This window comes from Bactrocera neohumeralis, chromosome 5, assembly GCF_024586455.1.
Source record: "Bactrocera neohumeralis isolate Rockhampton chromosome 5, APGP_CSIRO_Bneo_wtdbg2-racon-allhic-juicebox.fasta_v2, whole genome shotgun sequence".
NCBI classification, from domain to species: domain Eukaryota; kingdom Metazoa; phylum Arthropoda; class Insecta; order Diptera; family Tephritidae; genus Bactrocera; species Bactrocera neohumeralis.
In genome coordinates this window covers 63,358,338-63,381,735 of record NC_065922.1, presented here as the reverse complement: position 1 = coordinate 63,381,735, position 23,398 = coordinate 63,358,338, and the positions used below count along the sequence as shown (strand labels likewise).

Below are 23,398 nucleotides of genomic sequence, written 5' to 3'. Positions count from 1 at the left end.
ACATACCAAGTCTCCCATACCAATGGAACGTTTTCCAAGCATTTTACAAGAAGAAGTTTTTGCTATAAGTCAGTTCGTAGAACTCATTCTCCACCGCAACTATCGCAATCAGCGTATCACCATTCTTAGCGACAGTCAAGCGGCACTAAAAGCAATCTCAGCTTATGAGGTGAAATCGCTTTTAGTAGAGGAGAGCATAGGAAGTGCACAGGGCACAGCAGGCTCAGGAAGCACTTGTCCAACATGGGCATAGTCTCTTGCGCAAACCCTAGATTCCATCTACGGGGACAAGGATCACATCACCTCAGTAGCGGCCAGCAGGCTCCTGGAAATATTCAGGATGCTGGACCTAGGTGTGATATAGGAGAGGGTGCAATAGACCTTAGATCGGAGTGCAATACCTCATTATTAACTATCTAAGTATGTGTATTTTATGAAAAGTGGCGTTCTACGTTTAAGGCCCTGCGTATTGAGAAAAAAAGATTTTCTGACTTAACTTAAAAACTGCATGCGCCTTATTTAGCGGTCAATTAACATTAAGGGATCGTTTCAGTATGAAATTTTCGAGAAATCGATTTTTTTCAAATTCAAATTATTTCGGTCGCTACAGCGTTTCTTGTAAAAAGGGAACTGAGTGCTCCAATCTTTAAACGAGTTTTTCAGAATGGTGTTTTTCAAAACAATTTCCACTCTCAAAGGTAGAATTTTTTAGGTATCTAGTTGCAATTTGGAGAACATTTTTATCGTCATTGGCAATCGTGCTATTGAAGCTTTTATTGTTTTTTTGAAATCTTTCTATTTTTTTCTACGAAAAACTGTCGAAAAAGGGACAAAATTCGATACATTTTGTTCAAACCGCCGCCATTTTGTCAAATTTCAAAATAACAAGAAAAGCTTCCATAACGGGATAGCGACTTTCCTACAGATTATAGATACAGGACCTTTTTTACGTGTAATTTCAACAATTTATTAACTATTATACACCCAATAAATAAACATAATCATAATATCACATAATAAATCATTTTGTATTCGTAATGAATGTATTTATTTATAAAAAGAAATAAATCGGTCCGATTACTTAATTTAAAAAAAATTGTGAAAATTATTGATTGTTCGAACAATAATTTTAAGACATTTTCCCAAAAATAGGGATAATTTTTCCACAAAAGCCGCCATTCTGAGCATTTAACCTAAATTTTTTATCGATATATTCCAATTTACGTTGTGATTATGTTGAAACTTGACTATGGTTGAAGTCTTTGTTAACGATTGCTCAATCGACTGCATTTTTAAAGAAATTTTGTGTAAATTTAAATATTTCGATTTGGTAGCACCGTCAACCAGGTAATTTTACCTGGCTTAAAGGAACAAAATTGACAGGTCGAACAGTTAAGTTTAAAAGGAAAACAGCTGCCATTTTAAAAGGATGAATAATCTGTAAAGTTTCGCTGAAACATTGTTTATTATAGTTATTTTTTATTTTGTGATTTAAAGAAAAATCAATAAAATTGAGGAGCATTTAAACAAATGAATCGTATTGAAATTGTGAATTTAATTGATCTTAGTATTGAGGATGACGATAAACAAATACAAACGTTGCATCAAAGTAATGCATCGCCGAGTAGTCTGCCCAATCCCGAACAATCAATTATGGAGTGTACATTACCAGATTTTCTTATTATAGAAAATGAGGGACGTGAAAGTCTTGATAACAACCCTTTTGACTTGGCGCAAAAATTATCAACTCGACCCGAAGATCCTTTTGATTTAGTTGAAAAGGAGGCTAGCGTAAAGGTGGGCAAAATATATTAAAATTAAATACTTATAACCGATTACTTTTATCATAGGCACGTTATTCTATGCAACCCAAAAAAGAAGTTAAGGTCGGAAAGCTTTTATCACTCAGCGATGACAATATACTGGATGATAATGGTACGTGTCCTGTTAAAGAAACGGCTACTTTGGCTACTTTGGAGAAAAGCGATATAAAAAATATCATTGACATGACTGCTTCAAACTGCAGTATATCAATCTATCATTCTGCTTTAGTCCACGAGTTAGATAGTGAGAGCCCACCAATTTCTATGTCCATTAAATCTACGCCAGATACTTGCAGCTCTGCGATTGAAAGCGATGAAAGTTCCGCAAATAGTGCTGATGGCTATTCGGCTAGAATACGGAAAGCAATGGAAAATCGGAAACGTCTACTTAAATTAAGCATAGCAAATTCAACATTTAATTCTCCATTGAGTTGTCGATCTCGACAGACTGATAGTGGATTTTCAACTGCATTTTCCGCTGCTGCGCACTTCAGTGATTATATGCTTGCGACGGAGTCGCCTTTAAAATTAGTAGACGATGATCTCCTGAGGGAAGAACCACCAAAACTATCAGACGCCGAAAATGATTTCGAAGCCGATCTAGAAATGTTGAGTATCCCCATGTTGAGAAAATTGCCATCACCAGTTCCTGAAGAGACTTCGTTATTGACAAGGGAAGCAGAAGATGTAATGCCTGCGCCGCAAAATTTGACAGTTCCAGATTTATCGGCTCTAAGAGAAAAATTACGGGCAAAGCGAGTGGAGGCTTGTAAGGGTCAAGATGTTGTGTCTTTAATAGATAACTTAAAATCTTTGTTATGCGATAATGAAATTGTGGATGACGATAAAAAAGAGAAAGCCAACTGTTTGTTAAAAAAACTGAGTACAGCCTTAAATACTGAAAAATGCGAAGATAATAACGATGAATTAATAAAAAATATACATGATAGTGAACCATCAACGCAAGTGCCACAAACCATTGTGCGACAGGGAACTTTTGATATGGAATTAGAGGTATGAGAATGTGAAAATGCAAATATTAAAATTGATAAACTATTTATTTTGTTTTTAAAGACGAAAAGCAAGAATGGTTGTGACAAAACTAGTGGAACTGCAGCATCAGTTGATGATAACTCGCAAATGACACATTCTATTCAGTCTACACAATCTTCGCCACCTGCAAAAGAAATACCAGAAGTAATGTTAAAATCCTCTGGTACATTTGATGGCGAACCAGTAGCGGAAAGGGAGAATCTGCTCTTACCACATGTCGACGCTCTTTCACCAATAACATCGCCAATCTTAAAACCATCCTTACAGAACACTGCCGCAACAAATCCAGATGTGAATGATATCATCGAACAAATAGGCAAACTACTTGAGCAACACCAAATTGCTGCCCAAGCATCTAGTATGGATGCTACGAAAGGTAATAATTCGTCAGGAAATAACCCGTTACAGCAATCCACAATGTGTAACCCCACATTTATTGTTGTTATGCCAACAAATTCAGTACAACCAACTAATACCCAAGATATTAATACCTCCAATTGTAACGTTGCATTGGATGATATGGATAGTAATATTGTACCTCGACGACGTGCACAATCTTTATCAATACATGACAAAGTTAAAATTGTACAATTGCCAATACGGTCGCAAGCAGTCCCTTATATTACAGGTGAAGTACAGTCTCCTCTTACTGAGGGTGCGTCCCAAATAAATACCTCTATAGTAGAAATGAAAACACCAATACGTTCTACTCAGCGACGGAATTCGTTTTCCAGTGGTACACCACATACGCCTCTTAGCTCATTAACTCAAGGAGCCGGTGCGACAAACTCTCGACGTTTACAAAAGTAGGCTTAAGTACTTGAAATATATTTATATTATATAAATGTATGATAAAATGTATTTTTGTTTTGTTAGCACTTCAACAATCCAGTCGCGTTACTCACTCGGTCCTTCTAAATTACGAGAGCATGAATCTCAACAACATGCCGTTTTGCACCCCATTTCACGAACCAATTTGAATGTTTTCAAACCTGATTTAAAGAAAAGAACCAAAACTCAGACGACGAAAACTTCGATTATGGCATCCAATGGTCCACTTAAGGCTGTAATGCCAATTAAGAAAGTAGCACCCATGCTTACAACTACAATCGCTACCCCAGAAGGATCCAATGTAAATTCACGTATACCCTCACAAACCATTAACATGGAAACTTCAATGAATTTACTTACCATGGCGGGTAAATTATCCAATACGAGCACACCAATGCCACCAACTCGAAGTGGGGAACAGATTTCAGGTTTTCCTAACGCATGCTCAACACCAGCCATTTGTAGTATTGCTAAAAGACCCAATGGCACGATAACAAAGAAAAATCCTCGGTTTTCAGTCTCTACACCGTCAAAATTACAGCAGCCACTTGCAAATACTTCGGGAGTAAAGAAACGGGCTTTACCTGAATTGACGAAGACCAAGTCACCGGTGCGCTCGCGAAAAAGTTTGAGCGGAATGTCTGTACCGGTAGTACGAGGTAGACAGTCGATGGTGAAACAACAGAATGTTTCAAAACAGACAACATCTCGATTGGTAAGTTCTGATAATTAAAAATCGTAGAAATAGTTATTATATACTTTTTTTGTTTCAGAGCACGAGATTAAGTACTCGTTCATCACTTTGTCCGGCATCTACATCTACTAATAAAGAGAATAAAAAGCCTTAAATTTTAGAAATAAACAAGTCGATTAATCCCTTACTATTTCTTTTTGCACTTACCTCTTTTATCATTTCCCTATTATTTTGCGAATAATCGAAAATATCTGCAGAAATTGTTGTTTAGCTGCTTCAGTGTGAAGGATTCGTTATTGTGTGTTTTTTTCGCACTTATAATATGTTTGTCAACGGAGTTTTAATAAGGTTATACGTATAATTTACTTTTCTTATATTTATTGAACTAAAAATTGTATTATATATGTAAATGTTCGACTAAGTGTAGAACCTTTCTGTTAAACTCTATTCCACAAAAAATAAAAAATGTCTAACGAAGTTAAAAACTTAAAAATATTAGTTGCATTCGTAGACTAAGATAAAACTTGCCCTTAAGTGAAGGCATATACATATATTTATTATAAGGCAATTGAACGCAAACTTATTAAAAACTCACTGGTTTTTGTTTGCATCTTAAGAATAAACAGAAAAAGAGAATTAAACCGTACTAAAAAAACGTTATTACAGTTTATAAATAATTAAAGTTTTCCTTACAAAAATTTGATTTTGATCGTTCAGTTTACAATAAATGAGCCGCTGTTTGGAAAGAAAATGCGATATCTCAAAGTCTGAGGGTCTAATTCGTGTATATGCAAACATACGGACGTGAGTCGGCTCGTCATGCTGGTCATTTATATACATACATATATATTTAATCTATCGTCTCCAATGATTCCTTCTGTGTTTTACCAATCAATTCATCAGTTTTCAAGATGTCGACCTGAAATAGTGGAAACGTCTTTTTCTTCCCAATAAGCTGCACATTTATTGGAACTTTCGATATAAGATCACTACAGCATATAGCTATTATACAAATTGAACGATCACAATCTAATTTTTGTATGGAAAACTTTATTATATAGGACCACTATAGCATATACTTACCTGCAATACAAATTGAACGATCAAAATTAAATCCTTGTATAAAAAGTTTGAAGCTTAAACAACTTCTCGACGAACTTCAATAAAAATATTAAAAATTATAACAAACTAGTAGCCCCCCGGCTTCACACGGCTATTAAACAATCATTTCAAAAGTTATAATTTTCTACATACTCTTCCACAAATACTTTCCCGTTTTTGCGTAGGGTCATTAAAAATTAGTTAAATGAAGGAAATTCGAACATAAAAGTATAGATTTTGTATCAATATGATTTTTTTTTTCTTGTAAAAAGACCTTTACTGTATATTTGATTTTCTCTGCTCCTGAAAAATAATTTATTGAGTGAGAGCTTCCCTGTAAACGATATTTGATGCTAATTTATTTTGTGGCAGCGATACAAATTGATTTTCATGACCTCCGACCTGCGATAGACCTAATTCGAAAGCCTTGGGACTTGTTTGTAGTTAGAGCGAAAGATGTTTTCACTGGAATTTGAAGGCGTTTGAATGAGATTGGCAGATTACTTAGGATCATCGGAATCCTCGGTATATGAGCTAGTTGACCAGCTGCTGGGCCGGTGATAATGGTTGCTACAATTAAATTGTCCTTCAATTCCTTTATAAGCAGCCTCGTCCCGTTGCACATGCATGGAGGACTTAAATTTCTCTAAAGCATAATTGGAATTCCAATTTTTAAAGCCAATGGGCCTCAACATCCGCGCCGTTAGTTCTGCTTTCTCCAGACTGGTCAAGGAAGCAAAGCAAATGGGCAAGACAAAATATCTCCTGTCATCAAACAAACAGTCGTCGCACTCGCGACTTGGCTCCCACGTCACTGTTGACAGAGTCCGTTATGTTTTTACGTGGGATCCTGCTGTCGACAGCCTAACTCCACGGTGCTTTCTATTGCTAGAAGCACGTAGATCAATACAATGCGTTGAACAGCACCCCAAAGCATAAGTGCATTCCTCAAACACTCATACCCTGGAGAACCAAAGCACGAGTTGCACCTATACTTTGGTTCCAATTGGTTCGGGTGGACGTTAACACCCTAGCCACCTTGGTCGGGTTCGAGGCCGACCTAAAACCTCTGCCATACTCTGGGTCCGGCACCCACACCGGACTAAATGCCCTTTCTGCATTTAGGTTTAAACCACAGCCACCACGAATCTCCACAAAGGGCCAAACCCAATGAGCAGATTGGAGTTACCTCCAAAGGCTAACTGCTCCCCGTGGTACCAGGTTTAAGTCTTTGGTATGATTTTACATTGTAGCTTTCGCTACTGCCAGCTGAGTCCCCAAAGACTCAATGACTGGCTGCATTTGTCGCTGTCGCAAATACTTTATATTATATTGTGAAATAATATGAAGCTTAGAATGTGACTTCAAGCTGAATATTTATTTATTTATTATTATATTATTTCGAACCAAGACCTGAAAAATGTCATACACAGTGTATGTGGCTTTGAGTCGCCTCTTACGACAGGTATGCCTTGCCGCGGATATATTCGGTTTCCCCCAAAGGGGGATCCCCCCTACCTGCAGGGGGACGTCACTGTTGACAGTCATAACTTTGAAGTTGTAGATAGTTTCGTATATTTGGGAACCGGCGTAAACACCACCAACAATGTCAGCCTGGAAATCCAACGCAGGATAACTTTTGCCAACAGGTGCTACTTCAGACTGAGTAGGCAATTTAGAAGCAAAGTCCTCTCTCGACGAACAAAAACCAAACTCTATAAGTCGCTCATAATTCCCGTCCTGCTATATGGTACAGAGGCCTGGACGATGACAACTGATGAGTCGACGTTGGGAGTTTTCGAGAGAAAAGTTCTGCGAAAGATTTATGGTTCTTTGCGCGTTGACCACGGCGAATATCGCATTCGATGGAACGATGAGCTGTACGAGATATACGACGACATTGACATAATTCAGCGAATTAAAAGACAGCGGCTACGCTGGCTAGGTCATGTTGTCCGAATGGACGAAAACACTCCAGCTCTGAAAGTATTCGACGCAGTACCTGCCGGGGGAAGCAGAGGAAGAGGAAGACCTCCACTCCGTTGGAAGGACCAGGTGGAGAAGGACCTGGCTACGCTTGTGTCTTAAGAAGAAGAAGAATAATTCATGTTGTGGCAGTCCTGAAGGGTTTATTGAACTTAAAAGCTCCTGGGGATCGATATTAGTCATGATGTCTATCGATTTGTATTTTTTTATTTTTCCGGGAACCTTTCGAATAATTAAATCGTTTATTTCGTCGATACTATCGTTTCTGGGTGACACTATTGCTCCAGCACGCAATCAATGAAATGTCTTTTCGTTCGGAAGCTAAATCAGCTCACTTCAAGCCCATTTCAAACAGTAGAAATTCGAAAATGCCTGTGCAGAATAACCATTCGACCATTTGATGTAATCAATTTCTCATAAAGCTATTTTGATTTGAGTATTTTTTTCAAACATCAAGATATATTAACAATCCATCCATACTTTTACTTTAAAGTGAAGAAAGCAAAAGTTATAACGAAATGAAAGTTTTTCTTTTCGAGTTACTTGTTAATAAAAATTGCAACATTTACTTGGCAAGCGTAAAATGTTAGCCGAAATTTTGCTTCACCTTGCTGCGTTGCGCTTCGATGTAAAGTACTCGTACTGTAAACTAGCATTATAGTGTGTAAATGTGCTGGATCTATTTTTTGTAAGTTTTGTTTTTCATATTTTGTAAATAGAAAGCCATACTTTTTTCTTAACTGAAGCGCATAAAAAAATAAGCACGAGAGAGTGATAAAAATTTAGCAAATATTAGGATTTTATATTTGCTTGCTTTTGTAAAATTTTCAAGTTAATCTGCTTTTGCATCTTGATGGCCACACTTCGCCAATAATTTTTTTGACATATTATCGAGTATTATTAATGACATCACTTAAATTGTTGGTGGTCAAATTTGTTTACCTTCCTCGCAGATTCATTATTCTTAACTATAATATAATATTCCTGAGTAATAGTGAAGTATTAAAAACCACTAAACATGGAAATTCAAATGGAAAAACATAAAATTGAAAGTGCTGATTTAAAGAAATGTGGAGAAATTACTACTCATTTGTCAATTGGTCAAAAGAATTTTTCTTAAATTGTAGCTTTTGCGACTACACTTTTCTTCAGTTAGGAGATTTCATTCAACACATTTGTGAGGATCATCTGTGTCATTTTATGAACCCTAAAGTTCAGGATGAAGATGATAATTCCTTGCAAGAAGATATTGAACAAGATAACAACTTTTCGACGACAGTTTCAAATGAGGTGATGTTTGGAAATACAATAAATCGACAGTTGTCCATTATATACTTTACATTAATTTTTAATTACAGGAAGATATGGACGATTATGATGCACAGTTCTCGGCGACAGATTCGAATGAGGTGATGTTCGGAAACTTAATTAATCAAACATGAGTTTTCCATTATATATACATAACTCCTTTCATATAAATTCATATTGAAAAAATGTATTTAAACATATAAAGCCTTACAGGACAGCGATGACAGTAAAACGAATTTACATGACTTTGAAAAAGTTGAAATAGAGTTGGACGATAACCAGGTGAAAAAAGAGTTGAACATAACGGTTGGATACGCCAGCGAAGATGCTGAAGATAGTATCAGCGTAAGCTTTAAATATATATAAAGTTAATCCATGTTATATAAATAGTTTTCTTTATTTAATACAGGAAAGTGAAACAGAAAAAAATTATATTGATAATGAAGATGATGTAGAGAACTCTGAAATTGCGGTTCATTTAAAGGTTTAGTAATGTTTATATAGTTATATTTTATTTATGTTAAATTATTAATATTATATTATTTTTTTTTTTAACAGGAAAATTATACATCTGAAAAAAATATTTATAAAGGATGTAATACAGAAAATTCTGAGATTGCTGCTTATATAGAGGTATAATAATTTGTATGTATTGCCTTATATTATATGATAAGTTTATATTAATTTAACAGGAACTTGGTTTAAATGGATCGTTTAATAAAAATAAGATGCTCGCAATATTTGAAGGGTATGAAAAGCGGCCTTTTCTGTGGGATAACGATTTGCAATTACCCAGAGATAATAAGAAAAGAGAGAAGGAAATTAAAAATATTGCTGAAGAAGTGGGTATTCCAAGCGAATGGGAGTCAATTCGTAAAATGATTGCAAAATTAAGCAGTAAGCTTCGGACTGAATTGGTACGGAAAAAAATTTATCTTTCTAAAGGCAAAATATATACACCTGTTTGGTATAACGATCTTACTATGTTTTTAAAGCCAAAACGAAAAAAAGTTGAGGTAAGTTAAATTAAAGAATATGATACACATAATTTGCTTAGTCTACTAAATAATACAGTGTTTAATTGAAGTTCTATGAATGGTAAAGATATTATGTGCATAACTATGTGTATAGGCTTATGATATACCTCAAAATCATTATTCCTGCTGAATCGTAACTGAAGCTAGCTAAATTAACTATGAACAACCGAAAATGACAAGTATTTATTACCTACTAAGCTTTAGTATAGACTTCTGCATGAATGCACCCATGACGGCAAATGAATTACTTATTCATGCAGAAGTCTACTTTAGTAACTATATTCACATTTACCCTTAAGTCATTTTATGTTTTAAAGCTACGCTACACTACACTACACTCCACTATCAGAATGTAATGTTTATCACTTGGTTTTAGTTTTGAAGTTTTTATTTTCTAAACCCTTTGTGGTAAAATTCTATTTATTTCTTTTATAACTTCATTTTTCATAAAACAAATATTGAGAAACTTGACTTGTTGGTATAGTTGTTTGTATACAAATCGCATTGAATAAACAATATTTTGCCATGGCGACAAGCAACTGATTTAATATTAAAAACAAACTTCATATTTTTTTGAAAGGAAAGATAAGTTTCTAATACCAAGGCTGCTAAATTTTATGAGGCTATAATTCCAAAAATATTTGAAATATTATATTATCAAACTTAAATTTCAAACATATGTATTTTTATACCCTGAACAGGGTATATTAAGTTTGCCACGGAGTTTGTAACACCCAAAAGGAAGCGTCGAAGACCCTATAAAGTATATGTTTAAATGATCAGTATGTTGAGCTGAGTCGATTTAACCATGTCCGTCTGTCTGTATATATACGAACTAGTCCCTCAGTTTTTAAAATATCGTTTTGAAATTTTGCAAACGTCATTTTCTCTCCAAGAATCTGCTCATTTGTCAGAACTACTCATATCAGACCACTATAACATATAGCTGCCATACAAACTGAACGATCGGAATCAAGTCCTTGTATAGAAAACTTTTGTATTTGACAAGATATATTCACCAAATTTGGTATAGATTATTTTCTAAGGCAACAATGTAATCTCCGAAGAAATTGATCGGATCGGTTAACTATAGCATATAGCTACCATACAAACTGAACGATCGGAATCAAGTTCTTGTATGGAAAACTTTCACATTTGACAATGTATCTTCACCAAATTTGGTATAGATTATTTTCTAAGGCAACAATGTAATCTCCGAAGAAAATGATCGGATCGGTTAACTATAGCATATAGCTACCATACACACTGAACGATCGGAATCAAGTTCTTGTATGGAAAACTTTCACATTTGACAATGCATCTTCACCAAATTTGGTACAGATTATTTTCTAAGGCAACAATGTAATCTCCGAAGAAATTGGTCAGATCGGTTAACTATAGCATATAGCTGTCATACAAACCGAACGATCAGAATCAAGGGCTTGTATGGAGAACTTTCGCATTTGACGTGGTATCTTCATGAAATTTGACATGAATTACTGCTTAAGGTAATAATATTATCTCCGAAAAAAAATGTTCCGATCGGATTACTATACCATATATCTTCCATACAAACTGAACGATCAGAGTCAAATGCTTGCATTGTAGACTTTTTCAGTAAACGAGATATATTCAAAATGTGGGTGAAAACCACTGGGCGGTTACGTCTTTAGATTTACTTAAACATATACATAGTTACTAAAATAAATGCATCAGTGAAGGGTATATTAGCTTCGGTGCAGCCGAAGTTAACCGTTTTTCTTGTTTTGAATAAATTTTTTTGTTATGTAATGTTATCTGCTATCTTAAATCCATTTTTTTATATTTATTATATTTTGACATGAATTATTTTCAAAGCGAACACTATCTTCGAATATGTGATTTAGATCGGACCACTATATGTAGTTGCAATACAAAATGGTAGATCAAATTCAAATTCTTGTATGGCTAGAGCTTTGGTGTAACGGAAAATAATTTCTCTTCTAGTTTTTTATTTAAAAATCACCATTCATCTTTCTCAAAGTTATTATGACAAAGTTTTAAAACAATCCTCTAAAGAGTATTGATTTTTTTATAATACACAATCGAAACGAAGTTCAACACTAACATCACCAAATCAATAGACTTACCCAAAGGATATTCAAACTGCTATAATTATGCTCTTTATGCTTAAGACAATAAGAAACCCATATAAAATCCTTAACTCAAATATCGAAGAAATGGTATCGTCTTATAATCTTTAGTTTTAGCCAGATGATATGTACACAACAAAATATTGTAGTAACTGGTTAAAATGGAATATAATTAACTGTTCAGTGCGACCCGACACAACACGCCCATTAATCGTATTTCTTGTAATTTTTTAGTAATCTGTTCAATTCCGAAAGCTTTTTGGTTCGAGTTATATAATTTAAAATTAAATAACATCCACGCCATAGTATTAGCAATTATCAAAAATATTAGGCAGCTTCCGGTCGACAAATTGTTGCAAACAAATTTCAGCGGTCACCATTATTAATTAAATTATCCGCAGATAGGAAACGGAAAGCTGTCGATTCACTTCCCTTTTCATTATGCCATACAGTTGATTAGTTCTTAATGAAATGTGAGTTCTAGTTCACAAAAATACTTTTGTTTTTCGTAACTAGCTTTCTAAAACAAAATCATTCACTATTTTATTACAGGTAAAACCAAAACCGTTACTGAGGAAATTCACAACTCCAGAAACCATTTTAAATGATGAACAAGCTATAGTTTTAGCTAAAATTTATAACAGTCTGTCCACTCTTTGGGATGAAACAGAAATTACATACAGATTTAGTAATAGAAGGCGAGAAGCTTTACAAATGCTACTTAAAGATTTTAATAAGCAAACTGGATTAAACCTCACAAAATATGATATGGAATGCGAAATTTCAAGACTTCGAAAGCTTGCTTCTAATGAGAAAAGACAAAAATTTGTGTGTAAACGACAAAATAAGATTTTTAAGCCCTCGTGCACATTTTACAGTCACATCGCATTTCTTGAGACTGACGTTTCGCCTTACGAATGTCCAATATGTGAAAAGTTATTTAGTGGCACACAACAATACAAGGTGCATTTGGCATCACATGATGGTTCGTTGCCATTTAAGTGTCACATTTGTGGGCATGGTTTTAAGTTGATGACCAATTTAACGGTACATTTACGTAGGCATGCTCATGACTACTTGTATAAGTGTGAAGTGTGCGACAAACCCTGTGCAACAACAACCGAATTGAGGACTCACATGCGATGTCATACTGGGGAAAAACCATATGTTTGTGAAATTTGTGGCAAAAAATATCGATCATTAGCAGAATTGAGGCCGCATAAATTACGCCACGATAAAAAACCTCGCTGTCAATGTGAAATTTGTAATAAAACATTCTATATGAGATCTTTGTTGACAAAACACATGCGTGTGCATTCCGCAGTGCGAGACAAATTATGCAGTATATGTAAAAAAGGATTTACCAGTAATCAAACATCTACGTCAACACATGCTAATCCATTCTTCCGAAAAGAAATATGCATGTAATATATGTGGTAAACGTTTTGCACAGTATGCTGGACTTAGCGGCCATGTGAAGTCACATGGTACGACATTAATTGAGATTAGTTCTAAAAGTGTTGATTTAGTACAAGAAGATCAGGAATAAATACTTATTGATAAATAAATTTATCATAGATTACAGTATTTATGTATATTTTTTGTCTCTATGTTTATCGAAGAATTCGATTTTACTTGTACTTGTTTTCTCGTGATAATAAGCAATAAAAATTTTGTATGAATAAATTTAGTAAATAATATACATATGTATGTATGTATTTTATCGAACACCCTATAGGGTGTTTCGTATCCGTGCAATAGCAAACAAAACACACGCAAAAAATATGCAATCGCTGCAAAATATGCTACACAAAAATACAAGTTAATTTTCGTGCAGTGAGGCGTATCAAATTATTTGCTATTTGCGGTGGCAGCTGTTTTATTAATATACTAGAGGACCCGTCCACGCTTCACTGTGGCTGATACATAGGTAATACTACTACTACCATCTATATGATTTCTTTTAGTTGGATTATAACTATTAGTTTATGAGATATAGCATTTTGGTGAAGCAACTTCTGTTAGTTTACAAAAAAATGGATCATAAAGCATTTCGAGTGTGTATATAAAGCATGTTTTTTTGGGGGAAAATACTGTTGAATTTGGGCTCAGGGAAATCCACCGTTGAAAAGATATTTGCTAAGCAAGAAACAAGCGAAGTGAGCACTGAGGACATGATGCTCTAAAGAGGCGAAAGCTCTGTGCAAAGTGGGTGCCTCGCAAGTTCATAATCCACAAAAACAACGAATAACTGATTCTGAAAAGTGTTTGAGTGCTCTTTAATCGTAATAAAAGAGAATTCTTGCGTCAGTGTGTGACAATAGAAACATAGCTCCATCATTTCAGGCGTGGAAAGAAGAAGAAGACGTCAATCTTTTGGGATGCACGTCAACGACTGATTACTGAGTCAGTTATAATCTATTTCATTGGGCATTTGATTGCAGTTCCTTTCTACTATTCCAAATACTTAGCAATTGTATTATTTTCGAAGAAGAATCTGTTAGAAATTGTACGCATATATTCAAATGATTCCGATAAACATGAATTTTGAACAAATGCTTACAATTTGAAATATAATTTTTGTATTTATGAGTTGTATAAAATTTTAACATAAAGAGATAAAAGGTATTCTATGTCCTTACCCTGGTTCTAAGCTACCTCCCCACCAATTTTCAGCCAAATCGGTTCAGCCGTTCTTCAGTTATAAATGGTGTAACTAACAAAACTTTCTGTTATATATGTATATGTAGATTATAATGAAATTTTGTATTTAATAACGCAATACTGTCAGGTTAATAAAACTGGATAAAGCGAATTTTGAGTGTAACTGCAAACCATGAGAACTAAGTTGGTTTAAAAAAGATGCATTTGGGCAACGTTGTTAGTGAGTTAATCATTTGAAATATATGCATTTTTTAAACATACATACATTTACTAGATGTATGAGGCAAAAAATTTAATCGCGTATATTTAAAGCTACACTTTCTTTTTATTTGTAGGTCAAGTGCAAAACTGAGCTTAGCGCAATTGTTCTTCCTGCAACAACAACAGCTCAAAAAATGTCAATGCCCGGAAGTCTTTTAAATGATGTTCAAAGCGTTCTCTTAGCGGAAATACATATGTATATAAACAGTATTCTTGTCTTTGGGATGAAACAGATATAGCATACAGATTCGGCAATAGACGACGAGAAGCTGTAAAAGCTGTTCACGATAAATTTAATAAAAAAACAAGTTTAAGTCTGACACGTTACGATATCGGATGTGAAATTGGACGACTTCGAAAAATATGCTCTCATGAAAAAAGACTAAAAATATTATGCAAACAACAAAATAAGAACTATAGGCCAAGTTGCAAATTTTATGAACACATTTCATATCTCGAAGTAGATGTTACTCCCTATGAATGTTCGATATGTGGGAAAATAAGTGCGGGCGTATGTCAGTACAAAGTGCATGTTGCATCTCATGATGGTTCACTTCCATTTAAATGCCATGTGTGTGGTCATGGTTTTAAGTTGACCACAAATTTATCGGTACATTTACGAAGGCATGTACACGACTACTTATATAAATGTGAGGTATGCAGCAAGCCGTGCGCAACGACCACAGAAATAAAAATCCATATGCGCTCACACACCGGTGAAAAGCCATACGTTTGCGATGTCTGCGGTAAAAATTTTCGTACTTCGTCAAAAATTAATATGCACATGCGAAAGCATGAGAATAAGCCTACCCACAGGTGTGAAATATGCAATAAGGGTTTCTATAGTAAAGGTTTTTATAGAGAACACATGAAAGTGCACCAAAATGTGCGAGATAAAATTTGCAATATTTGTAATAAAGGTTTTACAAGTACCAAGCATCTGCGACAACACAAACAGATCCATGCTATAGAAAAGAAATATGCCTGCAAGATCTGTGATAAACGATTTGCTCAATATGCCGGTTTGAGTGCTCATATGAAGTCACATGGTACCAAGAATGATATAAACAAGATTGCGTAATGACGAGTTCAAATTTTATTCGTTCCGCGCATCTACATACTTACATATTTGCATACGTCACGGTTGACCAACGTACATATGTATAATCAGCTGATTTTCAGTTGCTTGTTTTTCTTTGCAATTATAATTAATTTTGTAATGCAGGCATACAAAAACATGAATATCATCAAAAGTTAACAGCAATATAAGTGAATATTAATAAAAAATGTCAATATAAGTGAATATTTTATAGTGAACATTTACCTACTACATATTCATTTCATTGTATTTTCGTTGTATTATTTAATTTTGTCTCTTTGCTGTGTTTGTTTCAACTATATACATTTATGCAAATAAAAATATTGAATATTTTGTGACCAACTATCAATTTATTGTCTTATTTAATTTTCTTTTTTTGCTGTGCATATTTTCAATTAAGTTTTTATTTATTGATTGATTGATTCAATATGAGAAATGCACTGCGACCTTTGGTCTATTGTGCCCTCTCCTAACTTACATAGACTCATCTAGCCCCAGCGCATTGATGAAGTTCAATAGACTTCCGGGCGCTAGTGAGGCTATGCGATCCCTATCCGGAAACATTGATCCTAGGGCCTTAGTCCTGCGTCTACAGACTGCTGCGCAGTAAGTCAGCAGGTGCTCCGGGGTTTCAGGCTCCAAGTCGCAGAACCGGCAGTTAACGCAAGAGGATAGGCCCATGTTGTACAGGTGCCTATTCAGCTTGCAGTGGCCGGTATACCATGCGACCAGTAGCCTGAGTTTGTTCCTGGGGAGATTTATTATAACCTTGAACCTACTCAAATTGTATCCTCCCATTAGCAACTTGGCATGTCTCATACCGCGTGTTTGCCGCCAATGCTCCTCCCTGCCCACTCCTTCTTCCTTGCGAAGTAGCTCCTTTATGGTATGTGGACCTACCCCAAAAAAGGGCTCTGGTCCCACCATCTTGGTGGAGGCTGCGGAGCGGGCTAGCTCTTCCGCCAGTTCATTACCGGCTATACCTCTGTGACCTGGCACCCAGATTAGGTGTACCTGGTTACGTTCTGCAAGGCTGTTCAGCCTTTCCCTGCACTCCTGCACTAATAGCGATTTGATTTCGTAAGAAGAGATTGCTTTTAGTGCCGCTTGACTGTCGCTGAGAATGGCTATTCTCTCATTACGATAGTTGCGATGGAGGTTTATTTCTATACACCGACTTATGGCAAAAACTTCTGCCTGGAAAATGCTTGGGAACTCTCCCATGGGTATGGAGAGCCTAGTGCGTGGACCCGCGATCCCTGCACCGATTCCCTCCGACATTTTCGACCCGTCCACCTCAGCGTACTATTCCTCAGCATCAGTTCGAGATTGGAATCGTTCCACTCGTCTTTGCTGCCGGGGGTGACCTTAAACTTCTTCTTGAAGATGACTGTTTTGGTAGTGCTGTCCCTCGGGAGGAGGGCTGATGGTACATCGCCACTTATCTTTTCCATCCTCTGGGACGAGATTACCCTACCTTTGCCCCACCTCTCTGCCGTTATTTGCAGAATTGTGTGCTTTGCTACCTGACCAATAACCAAGTGAAGCGGGGTAAGCTCCGTCAGAACCTCCAGTGCTGCCGTTGGACAGGTGCGCATTGCGCCCGTCATGCAGACACAGGCTAGCCGCTTCAGCTTCGATAGCTTGGTCTTAACCGAAGTCTGCGACGCTACTGAGGCCCAGGCCACCGCCCCGTATGTGATTATTGGTCGCACTCTTTTTACTTAAGGAACGAATCCTAAAATATATTCTAGTTCTGAAAAACAATTCTTTACTTTGGTGCTACAATTTAAAAAATCTAAGTGCTTCTGAACGCAATTTGTACATATGTATATGCAAATCAGTACCATTTAAGTCGTCAAATACTGCTTGCAAGGCTCTCATATGCTCCATCAACATATCTGTTGGTTTTGAGAGTCCTTCAGATAGGTGATCCACCCAAGTATAAGACGAACAATTTTCTGAATTGGCACAAATTTCGGGGTTGTATTTACCAAGATTGTGGCAGATGTACCCTGCCAAATTTTCAAGCCCGTCGTTATTGAGAATCTTCAAGTCATCATTTTTTTCAATTGGGTCAGAGGAATATAGATCAACTGACACATGTTGAAAAATATTACCTGCATAAATATAATAAACATACATACATGCGTATAAATAAATGGAATAAATTGTTAGTTAAGATTATTATTACAATTAGGATAAGGAACAGTGGTTAGTATGCAAAAACTTAGTTGTATGTAGTAAGTACATATTTGCATTTGTTAACATCAATACATTTTTATGTAAGAATGTTTTCTGTAATATAATTCTGTAATATAACAACAAACACTATTGCCATAACGAAGCAAACAATTTATGCAAAGTATTGAGCAGGGATAATGGGATGCCCTAGTACTTATTCCAGTGGAGAGCGCCTCAAAATAAGCATTTTTTATAACATTTTCCATTGTGGTCACATCGAACAAAATAAGAATTTTTGGGCATTTAAATTAAAACACCCAACATTTATTACGATTGCAAATTATTATATATTGGACTTTTGATATATGGCGAAACAACTTAAATCCTTTTTTATGATTTTATGATATATTTAAACAACTGAAATTTGATATTTCACTACTTAATAAGGTGAATTAAGCCTGTTAGTTCTCAATTAATAAATGTTTTTAATCATTTGTAATTGAAAATTAATTATTCTATGCATCAAATAGCAAAACGTTTCATGAAATATATTTAAGTTTCACATTTTCTTTGATTATCATTTTTTTTTACTTTTTATTAGCGACCTTGGACGGCGGCAACAAATTCCTCCGTTCACATATATTTTTGGTATAATTTCAATCTGGTCGTTCCAGTCAATCCAATTGCAAAACGTCAAAACCTACCCAATCCAGTCAACTGTCAAAGTTCGGTAGGTGAGCGGTTCTCACATTTCCAGTGACAGGAGAGTTGGGGATCTCTTTATCTCTGGTATTGAGGCACTTGTCGAAATGCAGACTAGGTGAAATTTAAATACAAATGTATCTTACATAGGCTTCCTGATTGTCATACCCTAATCGATCGACATAAAAACGATTTCCTTAATCACATTTCACGTTAGTTTAACTCTGGGATGTTTTAATTATTCTGTATAGGTTTTCTCGATAAACCGTCAGCCTTAAAATTCTACTTTGCGTTCGATCAGTCAATTGTCAGATAAAATTGCAATTTAATGGATGTACACCTAACTTATTTCTAAATCGATAACTTAACGCTTTTTTAGATAGATATAATGAAATGAAGGAATGCTCTGCGACCTGTGGTCTAATGTAACCTCTTCCGTTATTACAATACTTCGTTTAACCCAGTTAAATCAAAGAGACTTAATAAAGCTCCTGGGTTAATGGTTGTAATGTTTTTTCTCACCGGATGGTATGTGCTCTGGTGTGTCTTCTCTTTGGTTACACAAGCGACATCGATCCGTGAAACAGTACCCAAATCTATGCAGATGACACTGCTATCTGCAGGGACATGTAAAAATTCCCACAAGCTGCCTTAATTTGTTTCTGGGAAGAGCCAATAGTTTCTTTAACCTTTTTGTATCGAACTCTCCCGAAAACAGCCTCATCTGTCCAATCTCAGGCACTTGTTGGCAGTATCTTCTCTCGTAAAATGTGGAGACGCACTGCAAGGAACGGTTCCGTACCTATCAGACTGGTTACCGCAGTGCTTTCACCAAGAGAACGACTAGCTCATTTCCATTAATGTTTCTACGTCAAGGGATCCATGCTAGTAAGGTATTGTTTTTTTTAGTGCAACCCTGCTAAGCATTTTTAAGCAATACCATTGTAGTGCTACTTTGGACTGAGAAGGCAATTGAGAAGTAAAGTTCTCTCTCGACGAACAAAAGCCAAATTCTATAAGTCACTCATTATTCCCGTCCTGCTATACGGTGCAGAGGCATGGACGATGACAACATCTGATGAGTCGGCCTTAGGTGTTTTCGAGAGAAGAGTTCTGCGAAAGATTTATGGTCCTTTGCGCGTTGACCACGGCGAATATCGCATTCGATGGAATGATGAGCTGTATGAGATATACGACATTGACATAGTAGTTCAGCGAATCAAGAGACAGCGGCTGCGCTGGATAGGTCATATCGTACGTATGGACGAAAACACTCCAGCTCTGAAAGTATTCTACATAATACCCACCGGAAGCAAAATAAGAGGGAGACCTCCTCTCCGTTGGAAGGACCATGTGGAGAAGAACTTGGCTTCGCTTGAAATCTCGAATTGACACCACCTTGCGAAAAGAAGAAACGACGAGCGCGCTGTAGCGGTGTCAATGCCAGTAAAGAGGAAGAAGGACCATTGCTAATTAGAAGTGCTTTACTATTACTGAGAATGACAATTCGTTCCCCGTGATAGCTTTTCTCAAGAATAATCACTGCACATCTGCCAATGGCATAGACTTCGGATTAAAAAATGATTGGAAATCTGCTCTATCCATCCATCTATCCATCTGCTGTTTTCGAACCGTATGTATACCATTGCATTGTGCTCCTATGAAGGTATTTCTCATGGATGGAGTCCTCCCATTCATTTTTGCTGACGAGTGAAATTTTGAACCCCTTTTCAAAGTAAATTCTCGCGGTCATGTCGCCTGTAGGAAAGAGTGCCAACGGTACACCATTACCTGTTTCACCATGCCCTGCTGACAGCGGGTCTAAAATAGACTTTTTTCTATTATCTCCACACTGATATGGAGATTCACCTCTAGATATCCATGACGCCACTCCATACGCGACCCAGCATATTTTGTCTGATTTGTAGCCATGTAGCCTTGACAGTGCACGCTTTTGGAAGTTAAAAAATCCAGAAGCTCATCCACAACTGGACTCCTGCGGGCATCCCTTCATTATTTCTAGTTGGGTGCTACCTGAGCCAATATTAGTTTCAGCGATCCTCGTCCTGTGAACCGCATTTTCCCACCTTATAAGTGGATTAACTTGACTTATTTCCAGTAATCGGGTAACACAGGAATCTATGTCTAGAAAATACCATAGTAACAATTTTCTCAATTCGGAAATAGCCCATCTTACGGAGACTTTTTAGCCCTTTATTACTAGTTATTCGAGTTTACAACTTCTTACCTTTAGCTCATTAGTAAGTAGCACTATATAGTAGATCATTACCATAACATCGCCTCTCGAACATTTTGACAACTACGATTTTTCACAGTCTAGTTGATTCTGGCATTGTACCTATTTAATTGGATGCCCGATTTAGCTTAATAAGCACCCACTAATTTTGTTAAGAAAAATACATTAGTTAATTGTAAGGTATTAGTCACGGTAAAGAGTCAACTTTATTCAAATTTAATATAAACAAAGATATAAAGGATGACTGTGCCAGGTAACGTCTAAAATATCGCCCAGGATCGCTGAGTATCTATTTATATCTTCGTAGCACACAGGATCGACGTTGGGTTGAATATCAAAAGACTGGTATCGAGCAGGAACCGTATGACGACGTTTTTAATCGCAATTGTAGCGGTCGGGATGGGTGTCGAAAACGAATGTTCATGTGATGTTGATAAGATGTGTAACGAAATGTGCCTGCCATCCTGTTGACCATCCGTTTTGTTTAGTGGGTTGATGTAGTGTGGTGAGTTGTGTTGTGTACGAGTGTGTTGACATCGACTATGGTGGTTTTCAATTTGTTCTCACATGCGGTGTATTGGTGATTATGTGGTGTATACAGTGGCTTTGCTAGGGTGCGCCATTTTATTACGGGTAGAGTCGATGAGGCTAACTCATTTAAACAGTATCGTTGATAGGGCGCTACAGACTGCAAGCGACATCTGTCAAATATTAAAATACACACGTTCTTAAGGACGCAGGTATTTAGACAACTGCACGACTACACGACTCTCAGTTGTCACTCTCGTTAACTTGAAAATATTTTTAAATTTGCCGACGACAGTAGAGAGAACCGTAGAGCTGACAGTAGAGAGGAGTGATGCCACTAATATGTAAAATGTAAATTTATTCAAAGCTCTTCTAACAAACTCGACGTTATTTTACAAATAAAAGCATAAAATGTCTCTGTTATATCATTTGTAATAACAATTAATATTTTAAAACAAAAATATTAACCTATTTACTTATGCATGCTTGCATAAAAAATTTTACTTTGAACAAAATATTAAACTTTCATTGAAGTGAAAGGTATTAGTGTGGCAACAACGAAATTGTGTACATAGAAAATGGACAACTGTATAGTTTTGTTAGAGCCTTATTACACACGGCAACTTTTGTTGCGGCAACTCTTAGTTTATAGGCGAGGGGGCGACGAGGAGAGGAGAATCGCGCCGAGTTTCCAGTGTTCAGCAACTCGCTTTGTGTTCTTATTCGTAACAGTTCGCTGCGACGTTTTTCGGCATTCGTGTTCTTTCTTTCGTAGTACATAGTTGCATTTGCGTATATTTTTTTGAAATTAATATTTTGAATATATTTAAAAAATTTAATTTCATCTTTTAGTAAGTAATTTGCAAATATGTATACAAATATACATAATATAATATAAATATTTTAGAAAATGGAGTATGACGAAAAAATCGTATTAATTAAAGATATTGTGAAATGTATGGAGGAAGCCATACAAACTGATTCAGACGATAGTAAAAAGGGTGATATATCTTTGTTTTAATAAATAAAATGTATTTCTTAATTGACAGAGCTGATTAATATATGTGATAGAGTGGCCCAAATACCTATAAGGAAAAAGAAGCGACAATGGGTTAAAGTAAAGTGAAAGAGAATGAGAAAAAAACTCGAGCAGAGTTGCGCAACACAAGTTGCTCGTGTGAAGGTAATGGGCGACAGTAAAAGAGAATCGCCCGAGAATTAGCAACTAAAGTTGCCCCATGTAATCGCAGACATATGTAGCTGCCTTCTTACAATGTTCATGTAGTAGGATTCACGACGCCATTTACAGTTCCCTGTCGTGCTGCCATGTCGTGTCGCTTTCTATGTGTTCAGAGCGACATGCTTGTATATTGGTATGGCTATCGAAATCGCTTTGAAATTTCTTATTTCTTTTTTCTTTATATATGAAATCATAATTAAATAAAAGATCGTTTTATTTTAAGCATTTCTTCGACTTCACACGTGAAAAGTGAAATTTTCACTCAAAATGTATATAGTTATAATCAGCTAAAAATTAAATATAATTTATTCAATTGTTAATATACTGTTACACACGATATGTTCATTCGAAATAAAAAATGTTAGACGTAGAACCCATGTAAACGAATACGTTTCTTACGATATATCGATAAAAAATTATTATCCATGTTCATACTAAACTCAATTATCGTTGTTTTCATTTTGTTCAGGAATTGTTATAAAAAACTTTCGCTGTTTA

At 35.9% G+C, this 23,398-nt stretch overlaps 2 protein-coding genes across 2 annotated transcripts in view; both read left to right on the top strand.

The window, feature by feature from the left end:
* Positions 1 to 1,422: 1,422 nt before the first annotated feature.
* LOC126759398 (uncharacterized) lies at positions 1,423 to 5,061 on the top strand. Its single transcript, XM_050474173.1, has 5 exons — positions 1,423 to 1,797; positions 1,851 to 2,837; positions 2,898 to 3,682; positions 3,753 to 4,422; positions 4,481 to 5,061. Exons 1-5 carry the CDS (start codon positions 1,531 to 1,533, stop codon positions 4,553 to 4,555), a joined length of 2,784 nt encoding a protein of 927 aa, XP_050330130.1. The 5' UTR covers positions 1,423 to 1,530; the 3' UTR covers positions 4,556 to 5,061.
* Positions 5,062 to 8,308: 3,247 nt separating this feature from the next.
* Positions 8,309 to 23,398, top strand: part of LOC126759339 (uncharacterized) — a 64,922-nt gene continuing 49,832 nt past the window's right edge. Inside the window, 12 exon segments of the mRNA XM_050474073.1 lie at positions 8,309 to 8,588; positions 8,591 to 8,778; positions 8,847 to 8,897; positions 9,010 to 9,141; positions 9,206 to 9,280; positions 9,355 to 9,429; positions 9,489 to 9,812; positions 12,518 to 13,336; positions 13,338 to 13,511; positions 14,965 to 15,081; positions 15,084 to 15,967; positions 16,791 to 16,875. Of these exon segments, the coding sequence (XP_050330030.1) occupies positions 8,507 to 8,588; positions 8,591 to 8,778; positions 8,847 to 8,897; positions 9,010 to 9,141; positions 9,206 to 9,280; positions 9,355 to 9,429; positions 9,489 to 9,812; positions 12,518 to 13,336; positions 13,338 to 13,511; positions 14,965 to 15,081; positions 15,084 to 15,967; positions 16,791 to 16,875 (3,006 nt within the window). The 5' untranslated portion in view covers positions 8,309 to 8,506.